The 20534-nt window shown below is 41.9% G+C and overlaps 1 protein-coding gene across 8 annotated transcripts in view; it reads right to left on the minus strand.

Annotated features, from left to right (window-relative positions):
• Esrrg (estrogen related receptor gamma) overlaps nt 1-20534 on the minus strand; it is a 604577-nt gene that overhangs the window by 65685 nt on the left and 518358 nt on the right. For all 8 annotated transcript variants that reach the window (XM_040737769.1, XM_040737767.1, XM_040737765.1 and 5 more), the window contains one exon: nt 303-413. In XM_040737769.1, the coding sequence (XP_040593703.1) occupies nt 303-413 (111 nt within the window). The remainder of the gene's footprint in view (nt 1-302; nt 414-20534) is intronic.

Genomic DNA, 20534 nt, shown 5'->3' on the forward strand with positions numbered 1-20534 from the left:
GCAAATAAAGACAACCAGTAAATGTAAAATTCACACTATATAAGCTGTGCATTAATGTGCTTATGCTTCTACAAGATGACTAGGCACAAACAGGGAGAGCAGGGAACCATCATAGATATCTTTAAAAGAAAAAGTCCATGAGCTGGGTTGACGTTCTCTTTACAGAAAATCTCTGAAGATAGAGTACATGGTCTCTACTGACTTCTTGGAGTCAGTAGAGATGGGCATGCCAACGTTAGTATATACGGTGCCAACTGGGAGGATTCTGTGTCTGGGAAGCCAGGCACATCTGTTGTACTTACATGGCTTTTTGGCTGGCTGCACCAGCTGAGGGTTCAGGTATGGGCTGTTCTCAGCATCTATTCTGCGCTTGTACTTCTGTCGACCCCCACGTACTCTGTCAAGACGTACCCCTGTGGACAGAGACAGACACTGGCTTACTGTTCAGGTGGTTACCTCAGAACAGTCAAACACATCAACTGCATCTCCCAGGAGTGCTAAGGAGACAGATAGCAGAACTGAGAATGGACAGTGTTACAGAGAGGGTTAAAAAAAAGAAGTTAAATCAGAATTGTCAATGTTTAGAAAATATGGCTATCAATGACTAGGAAACTTAAAAGGCATTTTCTACCAAGCTATCAAAGTCGCCATTTGTACATCAGGGCAAAGGCACACTTCCGTAGACATCAATTCAAAGAAGTTTCTCTTTTGTTGTAGTGTAAAAGTTTCTCAAGATAGACATTGGTATTCTGTACCTCACCTTCCATCACTCCTGAAGGCTCCATGTGTGGCATCCAGTCAACAGAAAGATGCAGAAATATACAACCCTCCTCTGTTGCACTCATGGGACTGAATATGATAAAGAGCTCTACCTGCAGACTTGGGAAGGTGGGATTGACGCAGGCTAAGACAGTTCTGTATTAAAATACCAATACATTCCCTAAAGAAAATGTTATCTACATGTTGGTACACTAACGAGAAAATGAAGAGTGGGCAGGGCTGTTCAAATGGGATAGAAAGAGTTTTCCAGAAGGTAAGAATGCCAAATCTAACACTCAACTATCTCTCCTCCCACCCTGCATGTTTAATGATGGTTTTCAAAGCACTTCACATCCACAGAATCCTATCTTCTTTCTTCTAATCGGTCCATCCTGGCTTTGTCATTGTATCAACATTTACTGAAGTTTCCCTGCTTATTAAGCTTTATTTTCTCATAATTTTCTCTTCAAACCTTTATTCAAGATTTTTCCAGTTTATGTGAGGTGGTCTCTTTTCAATCCATCTGAGATGCAGGAAACATTAGGGATAGCCTTGATGTCTGTCCACTAACTTGAACCAGGGGAGGACATTTAATCTGTTATTATTACAGGTAGTAAGAGAAGGCAGGGGTGGAGGGAGACTATGGCATGAAGACAGAAGTAAAAATGAGAGAACACTTTAGCCATCTCTAAAACTGTTAGAACAAAATAGCCTGGAGAATAAGCTTGGGTTGCTTGGATCTACTGTATGGGTCCCCGAATATTCTTTCAGTGATCATCAGAGAATTCATATTTCCCGTGTAGTTGTACACATAGCTGAGGAATTGTTTAAACCTATGGTATTTTTATGTATTTACCTTATAAGGACATAAGTGCTTGTGTATAAATGTGGAAATCAGAGGGCAACTTAAGAGTTGGTTCTCTCCTTCCATCATGTGGATCCTGGCCATGGATCTCAGGTTGTCTGGCTTGATAGCAAGTGATTTTACTACCTGTACCATCTCAGCAGCCCAAAGCTTGTCCGTTTCTGAGAATGAAGTAATTCAAGAACTACACAGACAGCTTAGCCACTAATGTGGTTATTACTAAAGCTTGAGTTGGACTCCTAGATCCCATGCAAAAAGTTGAGTGTGACATTACACACCTGAAACCCAGTGCTCAGAGACAGACATAAGTGTGACAGTGCACACCTGTAACCCAGTGCTCAGAGACAGACCTGAGTGTGACATTACACACCTGTAACCCCAGTGATCAGAGACAGACATAAGTGTGACAATACACACCTGTAACCCCAGTGCTCAGAGACAGACCTGAGTGTGACATTACATACCTGTAACCCCAGTGCTCAGAGACAGAGCTGAGTGTGATAATACACACCTGCAACCCAGTGCTCAGAGACAGACCTTAGTGTAACAGCACATACTTGTAACCCAGTGCTCAGAGACAGACCTGAGTATGACAACACACACCTGTAACTCCAGTGCTCAGAGACAGACCTGAGTGTGACATTACACACCTGTAACCCAGTGCTCAGTGGCAGGGACTGGAGGAGTCCAGGGCTCAGTGGCCAGCCATCCTAGCCACATCATTGAGCTCCAGGTTCAATAAAAACCCTGGATCAAATACTAAGATAGAATGTGACTGAGGAATGACATTGGACACTGACTCCTGCCCTCTTACTAAGATAGAAGGTGGCTGAGGAATAACATTGGACATTGACTCCTGGTCTGTACATGTGCCTTTCATAGGTGAATGCACATACATAGGAAAATATGGACACACATACACCACACACAAGAACTTGTCTTTCAGGGCTATGATGCGCGGTGTGTGTCTGTATTGCCTCCAGCTGGACCTTGAAATAAAACATTGAGCATAGTCCCATTGTGTAGACACCCCTTTTACATATGTGGAAGTGGGTGGGTAGTATGTACATCATATGGTGGTCCTTCTTAGCTACACTGGTTAGACCTATGAAGAAAAATGTGGTCCTGAAACAAAATGCTTATTGATTATTCTCACATGTAAACACACACACACACACACACACACACACACACACATACACACGTCTCCTGCTCGGGCATGTCTTGTATTTGTACAGACACACTCTCTAAGCAGTGTGCTAACCACCACCGCTAGGCACGCTCCTTTCGGTTTTGGAAATGGACTTTCTGCCTGTGAGCCACAGGACTCTGATTTCCATCCCTTCTCATCCTGGCAGGGAGGTAGTTTACATCCCATACACCTGCGACATGCAGGCTGCTATGTGGTTCATCCACCCACACAGGCGCCCAGCTCTCACATGGTCAAGACAGTCCCAAGTACCCCCAGGCTTTTACTGTCTTTATAAAATGAAAATCAATTGGACAAAGAATTCTTTTATGACTTGTGAGTTTTACTTATATGACAGTGTAGGGTGGGGGCAGGGAGACTAGATGTCAATACCCATAAAGCAAGAGATTAATAATCCTCTATATTAAACCTGGCAGACTCGATATGCAGAGCAGCGCCCCTGCCAAGTTTGGATAACAATTAATAGCAAATTTTTCTGAAGTCAATAAAATGTTTTAAAAGATCATAATAATGTATTCAGGTGCAAATTCATTCCCAGTCAAAAGCAGGCAAATGTTAAACTTTTCAGGCATTTCGAACAAAGTAAAATATATCTACTGCTGCCTTTTAACTTTGCTTCCAAACCTGGGGAAGCTGGCCTTTTGGGCACCCCTGGAGGGACAGTGACTATCATCCTGACGACTTCCTGTAGCTCCCTACACTCACAGGGAGGCTTAAAGGACGATCCAACCAGCGATAGCTCCAAACGTCTTGACAATGCACTACACCACCCATCAGCTTATTCCTTTACACCGGGACAAAACTCTGACCAAGGAGAGAGGGTCCCTTCCCACCCGGATCATAACACAAACACACTTCCAGGCAGAAGCACAAAGGCCTCTTTGCCTTAGACTATTGACAACTGGTGTGCTCAGTCATCTGAGTGAAAATAACAGAATTTAACTTTTGGTTTCATTTCTTTTGAGACATGATCTCACTTCATACCCCAGACTGGGAAACAAAGTGAGTCCCAGTCTCAACAAAAACAAAAACAAACAGACAGTAACTAAATAAACAAATATATTTTCCTCAAGGTCAGCTATAATCTGTCCATTGCGAAGCAGAGAATTAATACTTGCGAGTTAACCCGCTGTGTTTAAAAGTTGCAAACCATTTTAGAAAAAAAATAAATAATATTTATAATCAGTAATTGGGAGAGCTAGGTTAGTTAGAACCAAACACTGACAGATTCAAAACTTTCCACTGAAAATATCATGCCTGTTTTCTACACTTCTATAGTTTTAAATAAACAATTTCTCCTTAGACTCTACTTGTAGAATACTTTTGAAAAAATAAAACGAGGGTTTTTTGCCCCTAAAAACATAAGGTGCCCATGAAATAGCATGTGTGACAGAATTTTGATATTAATTAAGGTGACTAGATTGTCTGCTCAAGGAGAGACCAGCATTATCTTTTTAAAAAATAGATAAATAAATAAAATAATTTAATAGTTGGCATTTCCTACCTACCAGAACATTTCACAAGGCTTCTCCAAAGCCCGCACGCCACTAGGCAGTCACAAATTGTACACACCGTCCAAATTTACAAAATGGAAAGAGTAAGGGTAGAGCAAGAAGGAAAAATGCTGTGGAGGGAATAACCCCTAAACAAAGCAAAGGGGTCAAGCCAAGGTCACCTGGGTGGGCTCATGCTAAGCCAGCATGTTACGTCCAAATGCAAATTTTCATGATATTATATAGTCAAAGTGTAAGATAACTTTCACTATTTTAGTCACATAAAGCCAGATGGATTTCATATATATTCTTTGCCTTTGGGGAATTATTAAGAATACCCTCACCTACTTTTCTAATTTAAAGTTAAGACATTTATTGTGCTGTTCCAAAGTAAAAGTTTACTAAAAGACATTAAGGGTAAGTTCCCAGAACACTTAAGAAGAAAGAAACAAATGATCACATTAAATCCAAATAATTTTGAAATGATCACTTAAGAATATTAAACAACCAGTTGTGTTTGGTAAATGTTAACTAACGTGGACCACAGTGGAGTCAGGGAGGGCCATGAGAAAGCCGAACTTTTGAAGTCATGGGCCCTCCCTATACTCTGGGTCCCCGACTCTCCCCTGTAGTCTGTGGAACCCTGACCCTCCCCTATACTCTCTGGAACCCTGACTCTCCCCTATACTCTGGAACCCTGACTCTCCCCTGTATTCTGTGGAACCCTGACTCTCCCCTATGCTCTGGAACCCTGACCCTCCCCTATAATCTGGAACCCTGACTCTCCCCTATAATCTGGAACCCTGACTCTCCCCTGTGTTCTGTGGAACCCTGACTCTCCCCTATGCTCTGGAACCCTGACCCTCCCCTATACAGTCTGGAACCCTGGCCCTCCCCTATACTCTGGATCCCCGACTCTCCCCTGTATTCTGTGGAACCCTGGCCCTCCCCTATACTCTGGATCCCCGACTCTCCCCTGTATTCTGTGGAACCCTGACTCTCCCCTATACTCTGGATCCCTGACTCTCCCCTGTATTCTGTGGAACCCTGACTCTCCCCTATACAGTCTGGAACCCTGACCCTCCCCTATACAGTCTGGAACCCTGACTCTCCCCTATACTCTCTGGAACCCTGACTCTCCCCTATACTCTCTGGAACCCTGACCCTCCCCTATACTCTCTGGAACCCTGACCCTCCCCTGTATTCTGTGGAACCCTGACCCTCTCCTGCACTCTCTAGAACCCTGGCCCTCCTCTATACTGTCTGGAACCCTGACTCTCCCCTGTTCTATCTGGATCCCTGACTCTCCTCTATACAGTCTGTAACCCTGACCCTCTCCTGCACTCTCTGGAACTCTGACCCTCCCCTATGCTCTCTGGTACTCTGACTCTCCCCTGTTCTCTCTAGATCCCTGAGCCTCCCCTATACAATCTGGAACCCTGACCCTCTCCTGCACTTTCTGGTACCCTGTTGCTGTATGCTTCATGTGCTGCTTAGAGGACCTCTCTCCTCTCCTCTATGAGGATGCCATGTGACATACCCTGAATCCCTCTGCAGGTGCCTGATGCGGGAAGCATCTACACAGAGCATAGAGGAAACTCTCTTGCTGGAGCTACAGCCAGAGGCTGGAAGGACTGGCCGAGTCTAGCCCAGTTCTGGGAACGTCCATGGCAGCTTCTGTTGGGTTCTCCTTGTGGACAAAATCCAGGCAGCTCCGAATGTTTCTAGGCGTCATGGTGTGGGGAGGATGGGTGGAAATTTTTGTATGTGCACACAGATACTGCAGGGAAAGCCAACCAATCAACTGCTTGAAGACCGTGTAGGACAATGTGACAAACCAACTCTGGATGGTTTTTTTAACTGTCATCATCCTCTCAAAGTAGACAGCAATGCTGTTACATATGGCCTTGAGATTGAGTCCCTTTGTCCCTGCTTTAACAGCCTGCCTCCTGGTGCCTCCTCTTAGCATGCACTGCCTACAAGTTAACTCAGTGAGTCAGTCCATACCTGTGTTCTGAAAGAAACGGAAGGCAAGGCAGCCCCTAGCCTCTACCACTTCCCAAGAGCTTGTTAAGCGCTAAACACTCACCCAGGTGAACTGAGTTTTATATGTGTTAGCACACATACCCTCAAAGTAACCCCACGAGGCACTTGCAATTCTTGTCCCATTTTACAGATGGGAAAACTGAGATGTGTAAGAATCAGGTTCCGGTGTGAGCACTAGGGAGAATGCCTAGACCTTGAGAGGGAGCACGGTGTCAGCAGAAGGAACACGACTTCCTCCATTCAGTCCCAGTCCTGGTGACTCAGCTAAATGTCTGAGTCCACAGCTGTGAACATATCCAGCGATGATGGTTTTTAAAAATTGAAGCTATTCTTTTCTTCTGAGGCAAAGTGAGTTATTCATAAATTCCCCATGTTCCTCATTCCTCATGGAAAGGGCATTGCCAATTCCACAGGTCTGGCTTTGCCAGAGGCACAGAAGCCAAGGGACATGGCAGCCAAATTTTACAGTTCCCAATGACACCATCGATGGCGCATATTCCACTGTGTGGTGGCAGATGACTGTTGTCACTTGGGCTAGAATATCAGACCCACAAGACAGGAGTGTGGGAAATGGCTCCATCCGTGAGTCGAAACACTGTGATTTGAGATGATGTAAGAAACAAAGATTTCAAAGGGACTGAAAGGTAAACAGAGAGGGAGAGACAGAGAGACTTTAGTCCCTTAAAGAGGTAAAGAGTCAGGGCTCACATTAAAGCTTTCTTGTCCTCTAGATACATGAACAATAAACAGGGGGCAATCCTTCCTGCTGGCCTCCCCAACAGCCATCTGGAAGACTAAAATGGAAAGCTTGCTAGGAAACTGCGTACCCTTCTGTGTGCATCCAAAACGCACATGTGGGCTAACGCACATAGGAACCCCCCCCCAAAGGAGCCCCTTGATCTCTAGATCCCCGAGGGGGAGCGCACAGCTCTTGGCTGACTCTATCTAGGGCTCTTGCACCAAACTTATACCCTAGATTGAAGCCCAGCTGCAAAGGGCATGGATTTGAAGTCAGTATCCACAAGATGTCTCACAGGGGAAATGTTTCCTTAGCCAAGGGGAAGTTTCTTGTGTGAAGCATGGACGCCCAACCCATGACACATACAAGTACAAATTAGGTCACCTGCAACAGGTGACACGTTTTTAATTGAATGACTTCTGTCTGCAACTCTGACAAAAGCTGAGTGGAAATAAATGAGTCTGGCAAGACAGCCCTGAGCCTCACAATACCCGATATCTCATTATTTTTAAACAGCTATCTATAAACTAACACCGACAAGCGTTGAGCCTTTTATTTCTGCCCAGGCTGAGGTTTCTGTGAAGGGGGAAGTAAAAGGCAAGAAGAGAAAGGGGCATCCAGAACATTGCATTAAACATGCAATACCTACCATTATCACCTCCCCAGTGTAATTAGAGAAATCTCCTGTTCAAAAGGCACCGTTTCTTCCTCGCCTGTCAGGGGCGGGCACACTCGCTTGGCCCGCACTTGCTAAACATAGGGGCTGTCTTTAAAGAACAGAAGAAAATCTTCCTCTTACTTCTGCGGGTTTCTTTTTCTGGTGTGCATGTGTAATTTGTGCTGTGGGCACATATATGGTTGGGAGGGGCATACTTGTGCTCGGAGGCTGTAGAGCATTCCAGAGGTCTCTCTCAGTCTCCACCTTATCCCCTTGATGCTGGGTCTCTCGCTGAGGCTGAAGCTTGGCCGCACCCAGCAGCAACTCAGATTGCAGGTGAATTCACTAATGGCCACACCAGTCTCTCTTTCTTTCTATGAAAGGCTTTCATTATGTAGCATAGGCTAGTCTGAAACTCACCATGTGGAACAAGCTGGCCTTTCCTTTTTATCTTAAAATTTCATATTACTGTAGTGTATGTAGTCTGTCAAAGTATATTTTATCTCAGTTAAGGCTGATAGCACTTTGTACTTTTAGAAATGACCATTTCCTGCCAATAAAGCTATGAGGTAATGGGCACAAACACGGAATAGGATGGGTCCATCCAAAACTGAGATTGCACTAATCCACAAGAAGGGTGATGTTAGAAGGAGTACGTTTTCACACAGCAGCGGTGCTCCTCACAGTGCAGAGGTCCAGTGAGCCCACTCTGCAGGAGGTGGGGAGCAATGACTGGAACGCACAAGGCACAGGGAATCAACCAGTTTATGCATGGCAGAGCTAAGCTCTGACCCTTTTTTCTCACTGAATTGGTGGAATACAGTAGGAATCAAATAATAACAGAACATGGACGTGGGTACACAGATGTGTTGGCTTTTAGTTTTGCATCTTGTTGTTTTGTTTGTTTTTTGGGTTTTTTCGAGTGTTTTTTTTTTGTTTTGCTTTGTTTTGTTTTTTGAAATATGTGACAGAGCAGGACAGCAACAGTCTGGAGGGCACTGGGTTCTATAAAGGGGACAGGAACCCAGATGACACGGACAACCCAGCTAAGACTTATAAAGCTGGAAGATAAACTCACAGAAATTCTCAGAAGACAACCTTTATGCGATTTGTCAAAGATACTCAAGTAACATTAGCAGAAACTGGAGAACCAGCTTCAGGCAACTTAGAGAAGCCTAATGCTTAAAAATATTTATCTGGTGGCCATTGGAATCTGCCAAGGTAAAACAGAGCAAATCTGGAGATTCAGGGCGCAGTGCACCTGGTCCGGGGCTGGGTGCTGTTCATGAAGTCCCACGCGTAACACCCACACTACACAAACCAGGGCAGAGGCACTGCAGAGGTGAAGGGTTGTTTTGCGTGTGGGGTCATACGGGTCAGTGGAAAGAAGAAACGGCGCAGACTAGGATGACTCTTAGCCTTTCCAGCTGTGTAGACAAAAGTATCAGAAGTTCAAAATCATTCTATGGTAAGTTCAAGGCTAGCTTGGCCTATATGGGTCCCTGTTTGATGGATGGATAGACAGATAAACAGACAACAAAGTAAAAATCTACCACAAAGTATATCGATATATGGTTTAGATTTTCGGGTCCTGTGTAATGAAAATTATATCCACTAAGTTAAGGCTATATTGGCCTATATGAGTCCTTGTTAGAGACATATAGATAGATGATAGATAGGTAGATAGATAGATGATAGAGCTGATAGATAGTAGATGATAGATGATATATAGAAGATAGATAGATAGATAGATAGATAGATAGATAGATAGATAGATAGATAGATAGATAGATAACAAAGTAAAATCTACCACAAAATGTATCAAGAAATGTTCTATAATCTCTGGTTCTGTGTAATGGAAATTCTACCCAATACATAAAATATAGAAGAAAAATCAGTTAAATAGTAATTAAATGTCTATGTAATGTTAACACACACATTCCCAAATGTCATAGGAGTGTCAGATTTCTTGTGGCACAATGGAATATTTCTACTCTCTTGTAACATTGGCAGCAAGAAGTTTAACATGACAATAATAGTAAATAATTCCCAGAACCTCGTGGGAATACCCAGCAAACGAAAGCATGAAAATGATGTTGAGTCAAATCTTAAAGGCAAAGTTAAACTCGATACCACAGAAAGATAAACTAGGTACAAAGATAACAATCAAGGTGCTGGGTTGTGAACCACAGTTATCCTGCTCATAGAGGAGGATGGGAGTGGGGTTTCAAGAACCCGTTGTTAGCTCTTCAGTGGAAAAGAAAGGAAAATAATGAAAGAATTCTGAAATGGAGACAAAGAGATGCTCTAAGGCATGTTACTGGAGAAAGATAACAGTGTCCACTGAGACCCTAGACAGACAGGCCACTGCCAATCCCTCTCCATTACCAAGAAGAGGTTGGATATTTCTGAGGGGAGTTAGCAGAGAGGAAAGAGAGACAGGAAGGATTACAAAAGGTATAGGCTGTGCTGTAATTCAGAACTGAGAAGAAAAGTACACAGGAACCAGGGGGCACCCTTTGCTAGAGGCAGCCTTGTCTACAAAGATGGGCAGTTTCTAGTAAACACTCCAAGACACCAAATTATATATGTTTCCCTCCCCAAAATTTGACTGATTTTGCTGTTGAGGGACTTAAGATCAGGGTAGGAGAATTGTGAGACATAGTAATAATTAAAAATCACACACATATGTACATATATATCAATAAATAAAAATGTCACGCACTAAACAAGCCGTGTTTCCAATGCAGCTCATTCCCATTAATTATCTTTTGATCACTTATATATTTGTGGAATCTATCTGCTTTCAATAAATAGCTAAAAATTCAGTTTGCTTGACACAGATGAAATGCACACAAGGAGGCATTATGCTTTTACATGCTAAATGAGTATCCAGGTCTTAATAAGACATGATTTCAGATTCAATCTTAATTGTCATAAAATGTTAGAGATAAGTGAAAGACTTAGATATAAATAAATCTAAACAATAAAACTAAATGTCCTGTGATGGGGGAAGTCCTTCTGTGTATATGTTGCCCTACTGGTTGATTAATAAAGCACTGTTGGCCAATAGGGAAACAAGATAGGCGGGACTAGAAGTTGAGGAGGATTCTGGGAAACAGAGGCACAGTTAGTCACGATGAAGAATGAGTAGAAGTAAGAGGTCCGGACCTTTTTCTCCAGTAAGAGAAGACCACGTGGAAATACTCAGATTAGCAGTTATGGGTTAATAATAAAGTCAGAGCTAGCTGACAAGAAACCATACCAAACGGCCAACAGCTTCATAATTAATATAGTGTTTCATGTAATATCTGGGGACTGAGACAGCTCGGGACCCAGGCGGCTGGCAGGAAGACTACACATTACAGTCTTGCCAAAAACACCCATATCTGCAAAGTCCATATGCTTTAAGGTGAGCATTTAGGTTGGGCATGGTGGCACGGGTCAAAGTTCTCAGCATTTGGGAGGTTAAGGCAGGAAGATGTCAAGTTCAAACCAAGCCTCCGTGCATCCCACAACACCTGAGGGACAGAGAAAGAGAAGAGGAGAGGAGGAGAAAGGGAGGAGGGGGAAAGGAAGCAGGGGAGACAGGCAGAGAGGGATGGAGGAATGGGGGGAAGTAGGAAAGGGGAACCTGCCTTTAAGTGCTTCAGCGGGTATTTAGAAGTACCTTGGATTTTGAGTGGAGCTTCTGGACTGGTGTGGAAAACACTTGTGGTATGTGCAGAGTGTAAACACCTGAGACCCCAGGAGGAGTCCATTGTATCAAGCAGGGACTTTCTTGACAGATGTTCTTTGGGTATTTGTCACAGGACTTCATTCAAAGGACCCATGATATGGGGAGCAGGCTTTAGGTTCTAGCAAGAACAAAGAACAGAGCAAACACTTTCGTCTGGTCATGAGGCAGCTCAAGGCCAGATGTTGTGAGCCAAAGCCCCAGCTGTCAGTATTGTATGCAGGGAGAGCTAGAATTTCCCACGGAAAATCCCTGTTGTTTTCCAAACCATTTTTCTTAGTCTGTCCTATTGGTCAAGTGTTCTCCTCTGTGTATCTGAAACATAGCCGGGTCCCAAAACAGACTTGAATACACTTTACTGTCATGTATATTCAGCTGAATTCCACACACTATTTGAAATTGGATTAAGGGATTAAAAATACAGTCAAATGATTTTTCTGCATGTTTTGACTGTATATTAACATTAGTGAATGTCATGTTGATCACACACTTATTCTGAAGGAAGACTCAAAAACACTGAAAAGGCGAAAAAATACATTTACGTATCATTTATTAATCAGTTGTTTTTATCTTCTTGGTTGATTCATTTTGTATTTGTCCAGTTAGAATGTACACACAAAAATATATGAATCTCTTTGCAATTCTGTAGTCCTCACTTGCTGTTTTCCTTAGGGTGCTAGTGTATTATACTTTAAGATAGGAAGACTTGAGGTCACAAAATGAAGTAAACACAAAAAGAAGGGGGAAAAGGAGTTGGTTGGAAGGCGGAATGTCACAGTTTACTATTTCACCATTCTTCACAAACACTGTAAAAAGGAAACAGGAGTTGATCTGCTAAGGGGGCCTGAGTCAGATCTCCACATGAGAATTATATTTAGAAGATATTGAAAGTGAAACAGGAAAGACCAGGCATCCCTGGACTCAGGGAATTTGACAAATGAAAAAAAACATTCTCTTCCCAAGACACTTTTATTGCCTTCCTGCCTGGAAACAGATGAATGAATAGGACCACGTGGCAAGCCCTCTTCCAGCTCTGAGAGTCTATGAATGAAGTACTTAAGAAGATGGAAGTGACCCACAGACTTGGAGTCTGACAAGTGCCTGGGCAGCTGGGTACATAACATACTTTGTATCCTCAATCAGGGAAGATTGGAGCCAAATGGACAATGTTAGTGAAGCCGACAGCAGAAGGCTTGCTGGCACGGGCCTTAGTGCCTCTCACACTGACCTTGGCCAAATGCATTTCCCTTTGTTCTCACCGATAATAGAGCAAATAAAATACCCGTTTGAAAAATGCTTGCAGCTTATTGCTGCATTAGGAAAAGATCAATGTCCACTGCACATGGAGGGGGAGGCTGAAACTAGGAGATTACAGACAGCCCCAGGTTTGCTGCACATCTGGGTTAAGCTAAGCAAAAGACATACGGACTGACTGGGCGTAGGTATACAGAAGACGACCACGTAGTGGGTACTCTAAAAGCCGCATGATGACTGGAGAGAGCTCTGTCACTGAACTCAACAGCACCTAATCTGCAGGATGAAAAGCAGGTATGAAATATGGCATTTTCTATTAAATACATCCCAAAGATAAAGGTTGCATCTCATCATGGACAGTTGATCAGAAATCCAGGTTGTGTGTATAGATGTGTACACACACCCAATAACCATGGGGGCATGTTCCAAGATTATGGCTAAAAGTTGACAGCCCAGAAAGGACTGTACTCTATATGGCGATTACACACAGCACACACACACACACACACACACACACACACACACACGTGGCCCTTTCCATTTTCACTGAGCTCCCATATAAGGTGCCTCTAAGTTTTTGTTTGAGGTGAGAGCAAGGTTCCTTCTTACCACACGCCTTGGTCACTTCAGCAGGCTTTACCACTTCCTGAATCACAGAAGGAGGAAATATCCAGGATCTCTGCAGCACACCCATGCTATAGGCATCGCCCCTCTTATGAGCTCGGCACGTTATTAAGAAAAATAAGGGACCTGAGCACAAGTGCTCGGTGACTGTGGCACTCCAGTTAAGGCCTTAGTCAGCTGACTGCAGCTTGGTGGTGATGGGAAAGGGAAGCTCCACACTTGGGGAAGAGGGAACAGACACTCTGAGAGTCCATCATGCTCATCCGAAGGGACAAAAGTTTAAAACGTAACAGTTCTTTATTTCCAGAATCTTCCATTCACTATTTTTAGATTGCAGTGTACTCTTCAGGTTAGGGGAACTACTGTATACACAGAGATGCACAAATACACATAGTAAAAGCAACTACTGTATACACAGAGATATGCACATATAGATTATGATGAGCAAACGTTTCCAATCAATACAATACTATTTATTTTTCTTTCTGTTCTAATAATTTCATGGCCTGATCAAGTATGTCTAAGAAATGTTCACTTGTAAAGAGCCTCTCTCTCTCTAGATGATAGATAGATAGATGATTGATAGATAATAGATAGGTGATATAGATGATAGATAGATAGATAGATCAAAAAGTAGTAGTCATTCTGCTTCTTTCCATAAAGCTATCAACACGGAATTGCTCATGCATTTCTAGCTGATGACGTAGCCTTTGGGCTGCCAGGTTGCTGTTTATAACTTCTGATGTCTGTGGAGTTAGAAGCCAACGGCTGGAACTTCCCTAATGGAAGCCAAGTGTGACAACTGGTTGTTTAAACTAATCACATTATATGTTGGTAGCGATTTAGAAATTATCCTTGAATTTCACTTATTCCCTCATTATGTAAAAGTGCAAATTAAATGACCCAATTGCTCAAGCTGTCCTAATAGACTACAACACAAAACTCTAACTTTAAAATCTCATTTAGTAGGCTTTCAGTCCAACGTCAACAGAAAAGGGTTTTCATTAGAACTCATTTCTAACAAGGTTATAAGTTTGATCAGACACCACCCTAGCACCTGTCAGTTAAAAACGCTGACATGTTTTGGTCCAAACAAGCTCTCTTACAGAGATTCACTTTGGAAGTCCCTGCAGCCATTTATAGAGAATAGTGACAAGTACTTTCTTAAATCTATTCATCATGTTTACTCAGTGACATGCTGGGAAAGGGAAGCTCCATACTTGGGGACGAGGGAAGAACACACACCCTGAGAGCCCATCATGCTCGTCTGAAGGGACACAAAGAGTTAAGTGTCTTTCCAGAGAAATAGGTTGGAACTGCAGGTCAGTTCCTGGTGTCTCAGACATCCATCGCCACTGGGCTCTACAAAGGGATCGATGACAGTCAGTTGGTGGCCCTTCTTGCATTGCAGGGAGAGGACTTCCAGGCTCAGAACAGTAGGACTGCACTGTGGACTTTTCCAACACTCACATGAGGAAGGAGGCGCTGCCTTTAGGGCTGGTGAGATGGAGACTGGTGTAGAGAGTTGGCTCCATGTTCAGTTCACAGAACCCATACGGCTGCTCATAACCATTGGCAACTCTAGCTGCCTACAGCAGGTCTGATGCCCTCTGCTGTCCTCTGAAGGCACCAGGCACGCACATGGTGCACGTTCGTGCATGCAGGCAAATACTCACATACACACAATAAAATAGTTTTGTTTTTTGGTTTTTTTTTTTCAAGAACTGGAACTTGGGAATTGACAGTGTTTCCTGTGGGCTTGTGAATCATTAGGTACAAAGGAGTAGAAGGTGTTGCTGGAATAACCTTGAATCACAGGACACGTGATGGTCAGTGACAGCAGCATAGGAAGGGCACTGAACTTTCAAAGTTCAAGTGTTCCTTTTAAGAGAAGTGAAGCATTGAAAGAAGGGGGAAAACTCATGTTTGTACTATTTTCAAGTATATGAAGGCACTTATGAAACATTTCCTTATGCAAAAATAACACATCACATAATTGTACATGAGTCTTTCCATAAGGCATAAGACACACCGGATAGAGCCGGGCGTTGGTGGCGCACGCCTTTAATCCCAGCACTCGGGAGGCAGAGGCAGGCGGATCTCTGTGAGTTTGAGGCCGGGCTGGACCGATAGCCTCCAAAACAACACAGAGAAACCCTGTCTCGTAAAAACCAAAAAAAAAAAAAAAAAAAAAAAAAAAAAGACACACTGGATATTTGGACATTTCCTGTACTCAGATAACATCAGAACCAGTGCAGCCAGGATTAGTGTGGGTGTGCATATGTGTGTGTGTGTGTGTGTGTGTGTGTGTGTGTGTAGCAAAAGACAGGAGACATCCTTGAATTTCTACTGAAAGAAGTAGTTCCTTCACAGCCTCTGTTGGTCCTGCAACATGGGCTTCTACAACAGAAACCCCTGATTCTGCTCAAGAACAGATTTTAGACATTCACTTTTTTCTGAGGCACTCAATTTTGCTGCTACAAAGAGAACTACAAGGGACACCTGCACCCCCACTCCGGAAGCTGCATCAGTGTCCTAATCCATCACAAAGGTCACTGTTGGGCAAAAAGAGGCCTCTGCTCCAGCCACTGGGCCTTCATGACTGCCTCTCAGCCCATGGAATCCCTGTTGGCCTTGGAAATGAAAGACCATGAAATTGAACCCAAGGAACCAGAAGGCAGATCAAGAGAGCACTGGTCCACCAGGCTTAAGACTGGAAAAAGTATAACACTTGTATTTTTTCAAAAGTTTTAAATGCCTCCATGTCTTGGTTTATTCATGCTTTTAAGCTTATCCTAAAGTTGAGAGCAGAGCTGGGGGATGGAGTTGGCATAAAAGCTGTTCTCACCCTCATTCATTGATTCCCCCATTTGTCTAATTAATTTAGCTAAATGTAAATATCATATTGCTTTATGAGCAATCAAGTTAGCTCTTTCTAAAATGGTTTTACATAAACCTACATACTGTTGTGGGGGGACTGTTTTTATTATTCCGGATTTTAAATAATTCACAAGAAATAATTTAAAATGTCTTACTGTTCCTTTAACTCATTTGTGTGTGTGGGTGTGATATATGCATATGTATATGTGTGTGCACCTATGCATGCTGTTGCATGTGCATCTGTGTGTGCAAGCGTGAGAGAGAAGAGGCCTACATCAGGTGGTTTTCCTCGACCTATCAGTGAATGTAGAGCTCCCTGACTGGCTGGACCACCACACCTCTGCCTGTGGGCTCTAGAAATCGATGTATGGATGAACCACATTTATCCAGCATGAAGTTACACATGCACACCACTCCATCATGACCAGCTGACCAGTTTTTATGTGGGTCCAGGGAACAGAGAGTCAGGATCCTAGAAAGGACAGCACTGTCCCCTTGAGCCCTCCCCCCAGCTTAAGCCTTTAAAGGATCTTTGTGTCACCTTGGCTTACTGATGCAGGTGGACCAAGCCCGCTGTGGGCGGGACCATCTCTAAGCATGTGAACCTGGTTCTTAAGGAAAGTTAACATGAACTTGAGTGAGTGCGCTGGCAAGCAGCCTTCCTAGATGGTTTCTGCTTCAAGTCACTGTTTGAATCCTTGCTTTGACCCCCCTCAATGATGGACTGAAGCCTGCCAGTTCCTCCCCTAAGCTGCTTTTGTTATTGGTATTAGTCATGTCAGTAGAAAGGAAGCTAGACTTGCACTGTTTGTGGTATTGAAGAGGGGAAAAAGTGAGTTGTAACTCCCTGCGTATTTGATTTGACTGTGGGGTTTACCTTCTTTTGAGGGTATAACTGAAGGATATCAGCGTGTACTGGGGAAATATTAGCATTACCAATTGCCGGCATCATATTAAAAGCCCAGATCTCCTGGTACCAAGTAATCATGTAAAAAACCCTTTGAAAATCATAATGAAGATAAAGATGTTTGAAATCTTTTTAATCATTCATTCAAATAAGATGAGATTGTTTATTTACCAATGTCTGTGACCCTAAAATAAGAAAAAAAAAGGTTGCATGTGATAGGAGCCCCAAGAATAGAGAGTAAAAGCATCTAAAAAAAGAACACTACTTTCTATTTTTCTCAAGGATGAGACAGGAAGAAATATAAAATGAATATAGAATAAGCTTTTCAAATTTATGTTAAATTCCATTTAGCAAGCTAGCAACACACTCTAAAGTGCAGCCTAAAACTTTTAATAAAGAATTGCACTAATGTAGACTTCTCTCTAAATTGAATTCTTTTTAACTAAATTGGAATAAAATATTATTTATTTAACAGACAATGAATTGGAGTGATTTCAGTTTAGAATCCAATATTGCAAATAGTGTATTTGAAATCAAGAAGTCAAATACACAGTGAGTTAATAAGTACAAGTATATTTACTTACTAAATTGGAGAAAAAAAACCTCAGTATTTGAGGAGACATTCTCAAAACGAGGATGTGATATTTATAGCTAACATTGTTGCAATTGATGTTTGTCAATAGTCATGCATACTATCAGAAGTTACCCCACACTCTAGTTAAAAGTTCTCACAAAATCAAGCCCACATCTCATAAGTTCTCCAAGCCTCAGGGAAAATCCAATACAACATGTATGAATGAAGCTTTTAGACCTAAGAAGGTATTTTCTTTACAGTGACATTCAGCAAATAACAATATTCTATTTCTCGTGAATAAAACATAAAAGTGTTCAGACAGTTAATGGCTATAGTGATACTCTTTCTAAGAATTTAAATCCTTACAGTGATTTCTTTTTTTTTTCTTCTGGTGCTATTAAACTCACCTCTGGGACTTCCTGGTCACTATAGGCTTTCTAAGACTTTGAAATGACATAAAATTAAAAAACGAAACAAGATATTTGGAAACTTAAGAGTGCTAAAGTAATGTTTGTCATGGGTATTTAACTGAACTTTAAAAATGAAAACAATAGTTGATGTTTTATCTTAAATAAAGCTTAACACACATCTATGGAAAAAGGACAGAAGTCGTTCTTACTATTTAGGGAGCATCTATTAAGAGCAATCATATATCTATGTCAACTTCTATTTATACAAGATGATTGCCTAGGTAAGTGGGGCTTTCAACCCCTCCTCAATTAGTTCCCCCATCACATTAAAATGACAATTTATCATGCTTGAAAGTTCCATATCTATTCTCCAACCACACCTGTGTGATGAATGAGCGTTTAATGAACAATATCATATTCTCGGTACCTCAGCATAAACTAAACATTATAAATCTCACATGCATCCACAGTAAATTGAAGAGAGAAATAATTGTATTTAATTTTAAAATAGACATGTATTCTGGAGAATTCTGAGTCCCATCATATTTTGAAAGAAGTATGGTCTATTTCACAGTCAATAATGCTGTTTCTAATCAATGCTTAGAACCAAATGTGAATTACATTTTTCAAACTCCAGTCAAGAGTTAGAGAGATGGTTTAGCAGTTACGAACATTTACTGCTCTTGCAGGTGATCCCTGTTTAGTTCCCAGCACCCATGTAATGTGAGTTCTAAGTTAAAGCCTATGACTCTAACTCCAGGGAGATAGATGTGAGGTCTTAGCCTCCATGGGCATCTTCACTGAAGGATTCATATCCTTAAAACAATAACATTAAACAATAAAAAACTGTCTGGTGCATTTAGGAATAGATAAATATTCTATATTTTTACTACAATATGTGGCCAACTCTAATTTTTTTCTTTTCTTTTTGAGATTATAATTATTTCTCCCTTCCTTTACTCCCGCAAATCTTCCCATATACGTATCCTTGCTCTCATCTGAATTTTAAGAAGACAGCAGATGTAATTTTACCACTATCTGGTAGAGAAGCATTTATACTTTGGGGGAAAGAGTTAATAAACTACAGACCTGAAAGCAGAGTTCATGGCTGGTCTGAAATTTCCTTCTAAGAGTAAGAGTGGGTGTCTATCAAGTGCTTATGAGAACAAATTTATGGAAAATAACTAAGAGTAAAGCTTTGTTCTTATTAAGAAACATGAATATGTATGTAATTTTAGCCAGACTAAATTAACCCAAAAATGAATAAATAAAAAAATAAGGACAATAATTGTTTTCACAAGACAAGGATTTGCTTCCCTTCCCCCTTTTGCTTTGGAGTTTCAAAAACTAATTCACATTTTAAAATAAAACTGTTTGGAAAGAAACAAAAGGAAAATAATTTGTAAAGAATTCACCTAGGAGCAGGAACCCTATACAGCCCAATACACACATTCACACGCACGCGCACGCGCGCACACACACACACACACACTCACACCACATACACATTCACACACACACGCATGCACACACATACACAATACATGCACACACACACACACCACATATACATGTGGCAATAAGCACTGTAAGTAGAGAAAGTCTGTAGGCTGAACAGTGTTTGATATGAGCATAATTCATGAAAATGAGTGTCTGTGCATGCACTATACTGCTGATGGGGCGTGTCTGTTTCCTAGTTCACTGATAAGGTTATATTGAGTCTGTGTCCTAATTTCACACTATACAGCTTTTGAAGTTACAAGAGTTGGGACTTGGATCAAACCCATGTTTTGGGTTTATCAGTAACAGTAGAAATAGGCGACATATCACAGGTATGGTCATTCCTCTGTGCCTTTTCAGTTGTGGGACATTAACATGTTCTCCATAGCTAATCCTCAATCACCATTGTGAACCAACAGCAATAAACATATAAATTATACCTGTGGTTCCACTTTCGTTTTCAAACTGATGGCTTAATTTGATTGAAAGCCACTGATCATTAGAGCTTTCTTTTTTTTTTTTAAAGCAGCGGAAATTGGTTTTTGCGTTTTGGCAAGCTTGCAAATTATTTTGTTCTTACAGCTCCCATCCCCTTGGACTCCTGGTTCTTCTACACACTTTTGGTATCACCAAATCAGAGCAGAGAGCTACCCTTAAACAACAGACAATTCAATCTGGACTATTTCCTTTAATGAATGTATTGTTATGAATTAATTCAGGCCTGTCATCTGCATCAATATATACCTACAGTTTTAATGCTTTTGTCTTCCTGAGGACTCAGTGTATTCCATTTCCAATTGTGGAACAGAATTGATTATGACCTGAGAGTAACTAGTTAACGGCAGCACATTTCTTGGACTTGGATCATAACTCAGGACC

The sequence above is a fragment of the Mesocricetus auratus genome, unplaced genomic scaffold (genome assembly GCF_017639785.1).
Source record: "Mesocricetus auratus isolate SY011 unplaced genomic scaffold, BCM_Maur_2.0 Super-Scaffold_100676, whole genome shotgun sequence".
NCBI classification, from domain to species: domain Eukaryota; kingdom Metazoa; phylum Chordata; class Mammalia; order Rodentia; family Cricetidae; genus Mesocricetus; species Mesocricetus auratus.